The following is a 13,263-nucleotide window of genomic DNA, read 5'->3' as shown; positions in this document are numbered from 1 at the left end:
TCAATCTTAATTGAGCCAATTTCCAATCACTTATCTTTATCAACTACGATGAAATTATTATTAAACATTTCCAAATATTTAGGAGTGATGTAATAAAAAAATTTATTATTAAATGAAAAGTATATGTAATTTTACAGTAATGATAAGACACAAAATTTTTCTTTCCATGCAAATTATTTAGATACATAGGTACATTGTAGACAACTACTTTTATAAATCTATCTGCATGAAGTTGAAAAGATGTAAAATGTTCACTTTTTTTTTATAATCCTTTTTGCTGCAAAATTCGAAAAACTGCAATAAATAAAATTGAAGAATTTACCACCAATTAGAAACTTGGATCCAATAAACGTATGTACGGAAAGCCATATCCCTAAATAAATTAAGTGACTTTTTAAATGCTTATAAGTTATGATAGATATATGTTGGGTAGATGATAAACAAGAACCGGTTTTTGTTAGAAGAGGATGTCGGTCACGTTCGGGAAAAATTGAAAAAAAAATCGAAATGCAGTGGTCAGTGGGAACACACTGTTTACTCCAACATTGTGTTTTAATTCTGTTTATTTAATCGTCCACTATATTGATGAAAATATGGACGGTGGGCTAAAAAAAAGGTTAGAAGCATTCGCAATGTGGTGTTATAAGCGAATTATGAGGATATCGTGGATAGAGAAAGTTAGGAACGAAGAGGTATTAGAAAAAATAGGAGAACAGAGGACTCTATGAAGAAGAAATAAGCGAGATAGGTTGGTAGGACACCTTCTCAGGCATGAAGGTCTCGTCAGAGGCATTTTGGAGGCAGAAACGGGAGTTAGGAGGGGTAGAGGTAGACTTAGATTATATTACTGTTCGCAAATAGTTAAGGATGTGAGTTATTCTAGTTTTAGGAAAATGCGAAGATTAGCTTAGGTTAGGAAAGAGTAGAGGTGCGTGTTCAACCAGTCTTAGGTCTGACGACCTTATGGTGATGATGGTATTGATTATGAAAATTATAGCCGGATCGGGTGAGCGTCAAGTTCTTAGCTGGAATAAGGGCTGACCTTAAATGATTTACCTTAACACAGAATAGCCATCGCCTAATGAGCATCTATATGCATTACAATCTGAGGGAATACGTTTCGTGCAAATTTTTGTTAACCGTCCGTTTTGCTACGGTAGGTTTCACTTCTTTCCGGTTATATGTAACAATGCTAAGAAAACGTATCAGTAGTTTCGATGTTCGCAAATTAATACATGAGATAATCTAAGCTAAAGAAAATTCTGTATTTAGGGTTTTTCTGTGTGGAATTCTTGGAAAAGTTCAACTTTATACGGGATTAGTTGTAAATGATTCTATCAATAGCTTAAACCGTGCCCCGCCTTAAACAGGTTTTTCGAACAAGAGTGTATTCTCTACTATCCACTGCGATAAATAATGTTGGACCATCTGAGTCAGGACACATTGTCCTTAAGCGACACGGAACTTGTTCGAGATAAGGGCGCGTGCTGACCCAGGGGGTCATGTTTCGGCAACGACTTGCAAAAAAGCGCAATCGTCACGAGTTCCTTTTCGGCCCGTGTGTCCGAACTCGAGAGCCATTTTATTGCGTCGTAAAATTTTATTTACAGCTATTATTAGCCATTGATTTCCTCTTTTTTTCCTTTTGTATTCGCAACGTCCACCCACACACATATAATTGCTTTTCTGTAATAACTGAAGGCTACGGTTACACCTATATCGCTATAGGCAATTCTGAAGAAACAAACAGAGTAATTACAAAGGTAACATTTGCAGCTGCTTAGTAGGTACACAAAAACAAATTATATGGCAATCCTAAACGTAAAACGGTCATCACGTCAAAAACGTATGTAGCTAGTTAACGGGAACTATGAAAAAATAGTAGTGTATAGCACTTCATCAAAAACAAAAAAAAACTTTTGGGTGTTTCATTCCCACCAGCCAGTAATGCTGGTGGGCGGGCAGTCCCTCCGGGCTATGCCGGAAGGTAGGGCGGAAGGCCCTCTTCAGCCTGCTTTCAGGAATCGTGGGAATGGGTGGGTGGTGGTTCGGGTGAGAAAGATGAGACGGACGAAATGAAGACAGAAGAGAATGAAAGATTATCGGTGGAATAGCATTTGTCTAAGTGATCCAAGAAAACCACAGAAAAACTTGGACCAAGGCAGACGGACCCAGAATCGAACCGGCGTCCTCTAGAATGCTACGTAATGGTTTAAACCTCTAGACCATGCCGCTCGGTGGCACTTCATCTTCATTAGAACCTCTACGGCCTGGCAGGATAAGCACCTCCACTGCTTCCTATCTTGAGCTAACCCCCAAATTTTTCAAAAACCAGAGTTAGCTACATCTCTTCTAACAATATCCAATCTGGATCTACCTGTACCTATCCCTCTTTACTCCTGTTTTTGCTCTTAATACGTTTCAGCTTTTTTCGATTGAACCCATGTTTACATTCCCATCTAAACTAAACCTTTTCTATTTTTGAACACTCTGTATAGTAAATAAAAAATCAGACGATCTTGTATTAAAACAGGTTTTTGTTTGAAAAATTTTCGATTTATTTTTTGACCACAATGGTACTTTTTGGACGACCCTGTAGTTGTAAATAATCAAATGGATAGACACAAAAATAAACTGAAAATATGTGTTAAACGCCAAGATTGAAAGATAAACTTTTTAAAAAGGAATTTATTTTCAACACGGCACGTACACAATATACTATAGATGAGTAGTTTTGTATATTGAACACTGAGCTTCAGATTGAACACCACGGAATTTCACTTTGTCCCTCAACTTATAAAAATATGACCTCTACAAAGTTTGCAAGTACTTCTACATGACGGTTTACGCAACTGGCGGTTGGTAGCGGCGGGTACATTTCTGTATGCAAGCCGGGAAAGTACCAACCGCTTCTCACAGTCCTCATCACGATCAATCTGTTTGAGACATGTTGAGTAATTTTTTTTTTACAATTTTTTCTTCATATTTAATTCGGTTACTTATTCCGTTGCATGTAACTCAAATTTCATTCGGATATCATTCATATTTCAGCAGATTTCATTGGACATCGTGCGGAGTACATTAAATTTTTTACGGATTTCATTTAGATTATATCGGATTTCATCAAGATTTCCTCCGATTTAAATTGAATTTTAAATAGTATCATTTTAATAAATGACACTTGGATTTCATTTGGACTTCATACTAGATATTCTAGAGATTTCATTAGTCAATAATTTCAATTAGAATTTCGACCCATAATGTATCCAAAAAATACTTTTACAATTAAGTTAGTTAGCACCACTTATCCATTCCCACAACTTCTAAAAGGAGGATGAAAGGGATCTACCGCCCTAACCCCTCGTTTTTCAGTAAAGCATACGCCAGAGGACTGCTCGCCCACCACAATTAGGAACGATTGTGAATGAAACACGTGAAAATGTTTTCTTTATCTAAACCATCGGGCGGCATGTGGTAAGTGTTAGTTCGACCTTTTCGAACATTTTTGAATCCCACTAAAACGTGGTAATTTAAATTTACTACAGAATGCGTTCACTACGCCGTCTGTAGTAATTAGTAAGTTGTTATATACGTTCGAAAATTTGCTTCTCCTTTAGTTCGTAAAAGTGTAGCATAGTATTGCCTATAGAAGAGTACAGTCAATTCACTATCATCAACATCATCATCTTCATCAACATCATTATAGGATAATCAGTCCTAAGAGTGGTTGAACTGCAGCGTCATCATAAGGTTATCAGTTCTAAGACATCCACCTCCACTCTTTCCTATTCTGAGCTAATCTTCGCATTTTATTTAAACTAGAATATCCCACATCCTTAAGTATTTGTAAACAGTAATCTAATGTAGGTCTACCTCTACTCCTGTTGCCTTCTGCTTCTGCATCTAATAGGTTTCCAACTAGCCCTTCTATGCCTAAGAAGGTGGCCTACCAACCTATCTTGCTTACTTATTGACTTCCATAGTGCCCTCTGTTCTCCTACTTTTTTTAATACCTTCTCATTTCTATCCTTCTCTAACCACAACAGTAATACTACATTTTGAAAGCTTCTAGCCTTTTCCTTTACCGGCGGCCGCCATTCACGTTTAGTATCCATACAGGGCAGTGCTTCAAACATACACCTTTAACAATTTTTCTTTTGAATTGATAAATTAACAGTTCGCGGGTATAGAAGTGATGTGTGTCTGTTTTAAGGCGACTCGGCCTTGCGCTACCCTTTGCTTTATATCTCTACTGCTCCTTCCATCTTGAATTCTGACTTCTCAGATGCCGAAAATGAGCTACATCTTCCAGTTTTTCTTCCCCTACCTTTATATTCACTCTTTTCGTATTCTTTCTTCCCTTGTATACCAATATTTTTGTTTTACTTTTATTGATTTTCATACAATTTATTTTTATCTGCAAATCCAAGTATGCTAATCTTTTGTCCCTGTATCCTGTATATTTATCCGTAACGTGGTCCTGTCTTTGATTATGTTTATCGCGTCATCGATATATGTATAGATTAAAAATTAGGGGTGGCAGTGTACATCCCTGTCTGACTCCCTAATGTTCTTATTCAGTATCTAATAAATTAATCTTATATGTTATTTGTTACTGTTATTAAATAGGAACGAGCTTGTTACAGTTTGTATTATTTCGGAATTCACTTTATTTTGCAAAGTGCTTAGTACTTTTATATTTATTTTCCACGCAAAAATTATGCCGATCCGCCATGAATTATTATAAAATACTGATTTAATACGTCGACTGACGTTACTAAATATAAGAAAGAATTATTAGGTAATTAGAAATATCCATTTTAAGTAGAATGTAATTAATTATCGAGGAGGAGGAGTCGGTCGCGTGGCTGAAAGATTCAGATGCGTGCAGTCAGTTTGCACCATTAAAAAGCTTTTGACCGAATTGTGGTTGTCGTTTGGTGTAAACAATGGATGTTAATATTCTTTACGACGCACCAGAGACGACAGTCGCCGAGCCTGTTATTTTTATCTAATATTTAATTAGCACGAACAGCGTGTTTTGAATACCTCAGCGGTGTACTCATGCTCTGATATAAATTACTAATCAACGGCAAAAGTAACATTACATGTTACGCAATGCGAACGTTGTACCCATTCATACAATTAGCAGTATAGGAAACATTCTTGATTTCCACAGGTCTATTCAGTGATATACACAATATGGTATACAGCTTCTCCACTGCCATTTCGTATTTTACGGCCGCCATTGTAGTTTTATAAAAATAAACCTATAACCATCGTCAAATAAAATAATTAAGTGATCTGTATTCTGTCGAAACTGCCAGACGCGGATCGCGATTTCGATCTTGTTGGATTTTATCAGCGCGTCGCAAACAGTTTCGACAGAACACAGACCAATTTCACCTGCTCTCTTAACAGCGCGTTTTATAAAATATCACAAATGGCGAGGTAAACGCCATCTGTAGTACAATGATACATTGCAGGATTACGATGAATCCAGGCGTATCGCGCCACTACGTGATAAGCACGTTACCATAATCGAATAACCACTCCGAATTATTTTATTCGATTATGGTAACGTGCCTATCACGTAGTGGCGAGCTACGTCGGGATCCGTCGTAATCCTGAAATGCAGCATTGTACTATAGATGTCGTTTACCGCGCCATTGGTGGTATTCTATAACCATCGCATAATTTATATGATTGGACACACCCTCATTGACTAAAATTCATTCCGCTCTTGGAATGCTGCAAAGGTATAAAGAATTCCACATCACCCTGCTTTTTCTGTTGTGCATTCAAATATTACAAATATAATTATATTTTTACAAAAAAGTTAGTAAATTCTACCAATCAAAATGTGCTAAAGATTAATAACACATAGCACACACAACTGACAGGCGAAACATCAGTATTGCTTTTACATCAATAAAATTATTTGCAACCCTATTTTAGTTCTGATACTAATGAAATATTAAAAGTTAAACCATATCGATTATTGATCTACTACATATCGATATCTATACTTTGGTTAAATCAAAATAAGAAATCGTGCATGGCCTAGAGCCTAGAGGTTTGATTCCGGGTCCTTCTGCCCTGATCCGGGTTATTCTGTGGTGTCCTTGGATCACTTAGGCAAATTCTAGGACAATAATATTCCATCCTTCACTCTCTTCTGTCTTCAAATCATTCATTTTTCTTACTCCAACCCCCCCATGCCCGTTATTCCTGAAAGGAAGTTGAAGAGGGCCTTCCGCCCTACTCTCCGACATAATCAGAACTGCCCGTTCACCGGCATTAGTAGCTGGTTTGAATGAAACACCCGAAAGTTTTTTTTGAAGGGAAACTTCTTTATCGACGGTAAGAAGGAAATTTACTAGGGTATAAAACCGAAGAGTGAAAAGTGTAATGTCACGCGCCACGTGTGATCTCTAGTGGACATGTCCAAAAGGAGTCATTTTAACAGGTTTCAGAAGCCAACATGTTAGTAGCAACCGATAATCCGAAAATTGTCATTTCGACAAATTGTCAGCAGATCGCGCCTACGCTGTGCTGTATATGTAGTGCATATGCGTCTGTGTTTGTTTGTTTTGATTTATAATTTCTCTTTGCAGTTTTGTATGGAGCAAGCGTAAAAGTTTTTAACAAAACTAAACCAATATTCCGCATTCGTCTGCCCAAAATAGAGTTGTATTTTTCTGGTGTTTAGTAGGTGGTTAATGCGATAGTTTAATTAAAAAATACTATTATAATATACAATCTGAAGAATGTTCATTTCTTGCGGGTATACACGCGCGCCCCCTTTTCAAGGTAAGAAGACTTTTTAATTTTATCAAACATCAACAATATTTATACATATCTTTTAGCAGTAACACTGGCACATAGTTGATATCATTAGAGTTTTGTTATTAAATTTTTAAGTGAAAAACCAGCATAACTTTTACATTTTACAAAAAATTAACTTCATATATATACCCACTTGTACATAAGTTACACTTTCAAAAAATAGAGATGTTGAACGGTTTGGGTTCGTTAAAACAGTTAAAATAATTATATCTAAAATTTTAATATGGATAACGTGCTATGTTTATTAAAAAGTGTGGTAAAAAACTTACATGGCACCGACGTATAAAGCATCTCGTTGGCTATCGATGTGGAAAGTACGGTAATACATTTTTCCGCAGGTGAAGTCCCGAACATGCTCTGAAAAGAAAGACACACTAGGTTTAAGTACAAGTGCGTATCAAAATATAAAACAATGATAATAGAATTAAATATGTGATAAATAATCAAAAATTTAAATCTATACATCGAAGACGCGATCAACATCATCAAAGACAGTACAACTGTAGGGATAGATATAGAGGGGCAAAAAATTAATATGCTTAGATTTGCAGATGACATAGCAGTATTAGCATCTAGCAGAGAGGACTTAGAGATAGCTTTAAATAAAATGGAAGCGGTACTGACGAAACAGTACTGTATGAAAATAAATAAAAGTGAAACTAAACTACTGGTATGGAAGTGAAGAAAACGTAGGGAAAGAGAGAATATAAAGATAGGAGACGAAACATTAGAAGTGGCTGATTTTAGGTATCTAGGAAGTTAGATAAGTCAGGACGGAAGGAGTAGTAGGGATATAAAGCAGAGGATAGCGCAGGGTCGTGTTGCCTTTAATAAAAAGAAGTCACTTCTATGCTCGTGAACGGTTAATTTAGAAATTCGAAAAAGGTTGTTAAAGGTTGAAGCTCGGCGTTGTACGGGTGCGAAACATGGGCAGTGGACGCGGCGGAAAAGAAAAGGTTAGAAGCGTTCGAAATGTGGTGTTATAGGCGAATTATGAGGATACCCTGGGTAGAGAAGATTAGAAATGAAGCGATATTAAAAAGAATAGGAGAACAGAGGAGTCTATGGAAGTCAATAAGAAATAGGCGAAATAGGTTGATAGGACACCTTCTCAGGCATGAAGGTCTAGAGGTAGACCTAGATTAGAATACTGTTTGCAAATAGTTAAGGATGTGGGTTGTTCTAGTTTTATGGAAATGCGAAGATTAGCTCAGAATAGGAAAGAGTGTAGGTACGTGTCCAACCAGTCTTGGGACTAATGACTTTATGATGATGATGAAGTAATGAAAAGGTTTATACTTGGTCAGAAGTATATTGCAACTAGCAGGATCACGATTACGAGCTGATTAGTTCTCGTCGACACGTGATAGACAATTGCGATGCTAAGAGTGGACGTTCAATGTCTGAAAAGTCTTTACGAAACATAATTGCAATTTAGTTGGTGATTTATCGAAACCACACATTGCGGGCTGTTGCGAACTAATAAGTCTGAAATGTTCACTCACATCTGATATTTGCGATTATTATTCATTAATTAATTAATTATTGGTCAAAAACAATGTTCTTTAATAAACTTACTCAAATGTTATCTAAATAAAAGTGTGCTCGCTCACGCTTGATTTCATTTTAGAGAAAAAGTTCGAATAATAGCAGATCGATACCGTAAATGCAAGTTGATATAATACCTAGTAAGGCTCATGTCCAAAGTTTCAAATACTACAGTTGGGAGTAAAATGTCAGTAGATGACAATATACTCCCAGTAACGTGAGGTTCCATCTCTGTTTTTTTCCACCGCTCTGCCGTATTTGCGAATACTTATGTTAAATGTACGAGTGCTCAAAAATAACATATTAAGTGATCTTTTATATAAATTGAATAAGAATTATAAATATTAATTTGAAAATTCATTCTCAATTTATTTTCCAATGTATTTTCCACTTAAATTAACTGGAATTTTTTTTTGCTGCTGCTGTCACTCTTTCTTAAGTTTTTATTTTTTCATTCAGGTTTAGTTTTTTTTAGTAGTTTGTATTATTCATACCAGGGATTGGAGATTACGATAGTTAATTATGAACAAGGAACATATTAGAATCAAAATAAACTATTCCCAACAGAAATATGAAAGCATTAAACTTTTAAAATCAAACACCTGATCTCAGCACATTAAGCTGAAAAACTGCAAAACAATAATGTGATCAAAAAAGCAAAGTCAAATCAGAAGTGATGTTCTTGAAAAATTATCTGATGCTAATCTCAAACGTATTGAAGAGGTAGTGATACAAAGACTCAGGATTGGCCATACTAATCTAGTTTCATCTAATGAAAAACGAGCTGCCCTCGTTATGCACAAAATGTAACATTGACACCCTTCAAACAGTAGAATATATCATTATCAACTGCCCAGGTTTGAGTACTCAAAGAAGACAATTTAACTTCTCGTGGTTAAGTGAAAATTTAAATAAACCAGAACTGTACAAAAAAGTGTTAAAATATTTACAAGCAATCAGACTGTATGATAGCATATAACATTAGATTAAATGGTATTATTAAAATTATTAAATGTTAAGAGTTATAAAATAATTAATTTTACAAGCAATAACACTATGTAACTAAAAAACCAATGTATAGTCGCTCATGACCTTGTTGTTAATGCGACTTAAAATAAATAAAAAAAATTTGGTTGTCTGTAAAGTCGGTTTACTGACGATAGTTGAACGTGACAACGTCATAAGAAAATACTGATGGAATGGTTTCATTTTTCAAAACAAAATTTTAATTTTATTTGTTTGATAGATATTTTGTATGGATATAGAGAAGGAGGTAAATGGAAAAGTATTATTGTATAGCAGCTGTCCACGCGGACGCATCGCTCATTCAAGTAGGAGAGAGACAGATGTCGAACGCTGCCGAACGCGGAGACCGATTGTGCCTCTCTGTCGCTCGTTCCGCGCTCTCGCTTGCACTTCAAGCCTTAAATGGAACGCCTCAGAGCGAGGTAACGCCGCATGGGTCATGTTTTTTCGTGCGTGCAGCCGGCTCCATCGAATTATAAGACGTTGTCATGTCAAAAACAAATAATATGATCAGTCCTAGTGAACTAATTTTTGAACTGTTTTACCCACTATAGATAATCTCAAATTGATGAGGGAAAATTGTCCGGGTCTTTGACAAAAGAATGACAGCAACAACAATTTTTTCCTCATTAAGTTGAGGCTATCTTTGGAGGATAAAATTAATTCAGTAATACATTGAATTAAACCCTACCAAAAATACAAAGTGTCCCACGGCCACTCCTTCTTTATGAAGCTGAAACTTGGATGTTAAAAAGGCGCACAAAGAGATAGTTAATCACTTCCAAGAACAAAATTAGGTAAATGAAAAAATTTTGGATTAACTTAAAAAGAAGACATGTAGATGATGAAGTACAATCTAGAAATCAAGAAACTTTTCAATTAGATAGACACGGTGACTGAAGCTATAAACAGAAGACTAGGCTTAGATGGACTGGTTTCATCAGAAGGAAAAAGTCGAGCAGCTTATACAAAATAAGAGCGGAGAACACGATGTTCACGAGGTAGAAAGAAAAATTGCTAGAATGATCAAGTTAAGACAGACATGGCTACTGTAAAAATCACAGAAAAGCATGCGAAAGACTGCTTGCAAGTCAATATTTTTAAAGTAAATATACAATTGAAGAAGTACTAGTCGACGGCGAAACGCTAAATTGTTACCAAAAATTAGTTTTTTGCTTTAATTACTCCGAAATTGTATTCTACTTCTCAACATTTAAATATCAAAGATAGAATGGAAGTTATTTACAATTTATATTTCAAGTCCGGTCTTTTAGTTTATGACGTCTTCGTTCTGCCAGTCCACAAATATGATTGCATTCAAGTGTTTTGTTGAGTGGTGAGTTTATTTATTGTAAATGATACATCACCAAGCGATAAAGATAAATCTATTCTATTCTAAGTGGCGACTATGCTATCTAAATCTTATCTATTATTTCTTACTGAGTTTCCAAATTCCAAAATTGGAATCAGTAAAACTTAATAATGACATACATGTGCACCTTCAATAAGAACCTTCCTACCTAGAAGGCTTTAGCGCCATATATTTGTCAAAATATTATTAATTGTTTCCAAAGAATGATTACCTGTGTGACATATATACATAGGCAGTATTCAATCAACTAAATCAAGTCACTTGACAAGATGATAAGACTGGAATTAACACGAACCTTTTAAGTACTCTGTTTGTAACTCCTTGGATAATAATAAGTAGTATTTGTGGAAGGTATGTGTAATATAGAATCTGCTAATTAGTTAGGTTTACGATTTTGAAATAACAGTTCAACTAATCGGTAGTTATGTTGTGTAAAATATCAGTGTTTGTGGTGTTTATTGCGGCATTATCGCTAACGGATTCGGCAAAAATTTTAGGATACTTCTTATATCCATCCTACAGTCACCAGATAGTTTATCAAAAGATATGGTTAGAGTTGGCCAGACGAGGCCACGACGTTACCGTCTTTACTCCAAATCCGACAAAAAGCAGAGAGTTTCAAAACTTAAAGGAAGTTGATTTGAGTGATTCGTATAAAGTTTTAGAGGAACATCACGAACTTATTTCGGATTACGATGACGTTGACTATGTTGAAGATACGATAAGACTAACAAAGTTATGCAAATTAGTTTTGGAACAACAACTAACACATCCAGATGTACAAAATCTTATTCATAATAATACCGAGCAATATGATCTTTTGGTTGTGGAATTTGTATATCCAATTATTTTTGGATTGAAAGAAGTTGTGAAAGCACCAATGGTGGGAATTCTCACATTCGAACCATCCCTATCTTGGCATGACTATATGAGAAGCCCTACTCACCCAATAGCAACCCCAAATTCATTTCTTCCCATGTATAAGAATTTAACATTTCTTGAACGATTATACAGTGTGTATCATTCGGTGCACTATCGAGTATCCTTGGTATTTAGAGTGGGCTTTCCTATGAGAGGACTTCTGTATCAAATATTTAATACTACAAAGAATACTTTTGAACTGGCTGCGGAAACAAGTATTGTGTTTGTAAATACACCAATTTTGGGACTTCCCAGACCAACAGTTCCTCAAATGATTACGTATTCTGGATTACATTTGAAAGGACCAAATGAATTATCCCAATTACCTAAGGAAAGTATTCTTTTAACAAATTGAGCTCATCCAAATTTGGACATATACCAATCAGGAAGACTTTCCGACCGTACAATTCTGGTACAAAGCGATTATTCTTGGTACACAGCATTTTCTACCTAAAATATTATACCACAAATGAACCGTATAATTATCAACCTAATATTTTTAATCAATCTAAATCAGTGTAATTGCTTATTGTTAACCTGAAAATATCGATAGGCTTTAAACATAGTCCATCGAATTGCATCACTTCCACAGTCTATCTAATAATCGACTATTGATATTTTAAAAATCGCCAGTACGTCAATGTTCGTGATTTTTAATTAAAAATTGCTATTGAACGACAGCATTCTCGATATTGGTTACTTCCATCCTTTAAACAGAACAGAATTAAAATTGAATTGATAATCTCCTTCACGGTCAATTTTTTATTCATATTCATACATTCAGGAATTTTTATTTTCCGGATTTTCTGCTGGCTCCTGATTAATACAGTGATATGTTCATGTCAGTAATATTAATCTTTTTTCTCGTAATCTTTTATGTTTGGACGCATTTCGTTGAATCCGCTTTCGGATGTATTTAATTTATTGTTCAAGCAGCACATACTGGGATGGGCGGCTAACCAAATCGCACTTTGCACAACCATTGTCTTTTTTCATAAAATGCTTCATCGCCTTCAAAATAAATCTTCCATGCATATTTCTATTGCTTTTTCGCGAAATTTCCAACCACTGATGTTGCTATGCATGTTACATTTAATATGATATGGAGAGTACGCCACATTTGCTATGTTCCATCAGTTCTATCAGCGACACTAATATGGGAACACGGGAACTTCTAGTTTCGATATTTACTGTATCCATTAATTACGCGAGCTTTTTTTCGGTCATTTTAGACTCCTTCCCACCTTAGGTGAGATTTAGTGAGATTTGTCAGGACCCCCGCTCCCCTTACGTGAGATTGACGCTAAAAATATTTTAAACATAATTTATTTTTATTATTCGGGAAAATAATAAATCGTTCAGGTATACTATATTCAAAGTAAAAACAGATTACAACAACACTTTTTTTTTAATTTTTACTCAATCCATGGAGACTCGTGTGCTTTTTCGATCGAAATAATTGGACACATGTCATCTGGGATTTCTGGTAGTGCAGGAAGACAGTGACTGGAAGCCTCTACGTTTTCTTCATCTGTCCACTTCAAACT

The 13,263-nt window shown here is 35.5% G+C and overlaps 2 protein-coding genes across 2 annotated transcripts in view; one reads left to right on the top strand and one right to left on the bottom strand.

Moving 5' to 3' along the window:
• The window catches only part of LOC108737228 (semaphorin-2A-like), a 542,905-nt gene that overhangs the window by 189,803 nt on the left and 339,839 nt on the right, over positions 1–13,263 (bottom strand). Inside the window, exon 2 of the mRNA XM_025973300.1 lies at positions 7,119–7,206. Within this exon, the coding sequence (XP_025829085.1) occupies positions 7,119–7,206 (88 nt within the window). The remainder of the gene's footprint in view (positions 1–7,118; positions 7,207–13,263) is intronic.
• Positions 11,153–13,263, top strand: part of LOC108737227 (UDP-glucuronosyltransferase 2B14-like) — an 8,526-nt gene continuing 6,415 nt past the window's right edge. Inside the window, exon 1 of the mRNA XM_018469958.2 lies at positions 11,153–12,047. Within this exon, the coding sequence (XP_018325460.1) occupies positions 11,220–12,047 (828 nt within the window). The 5' untranslated portion in view covers positions 11,153–11,219. The remainder of the gene's footprint in view (positions 12,048–13,263) is intronic.

Source organism: Agrilus planipennis, unplaced genomic scaffold (genome assembly GCF_000699045.2).
Source record: "Agrilus planipennis isolate EAB-ADULT unplaced genomic scaffold, Apla_2.0 scaffold81, whole genome shotgun sequence".
Lineage (NCBI taxonomy): Eukaryota > Metazoa > Arthropoda > Insecta > Coleoptera > Buprestidae > Agrilus > Agrilus planipennis.
Note: the sequence above shows the minus strand (reverse complement) of the source record. Positions and strands in the feature narration are given on the sequence as shown.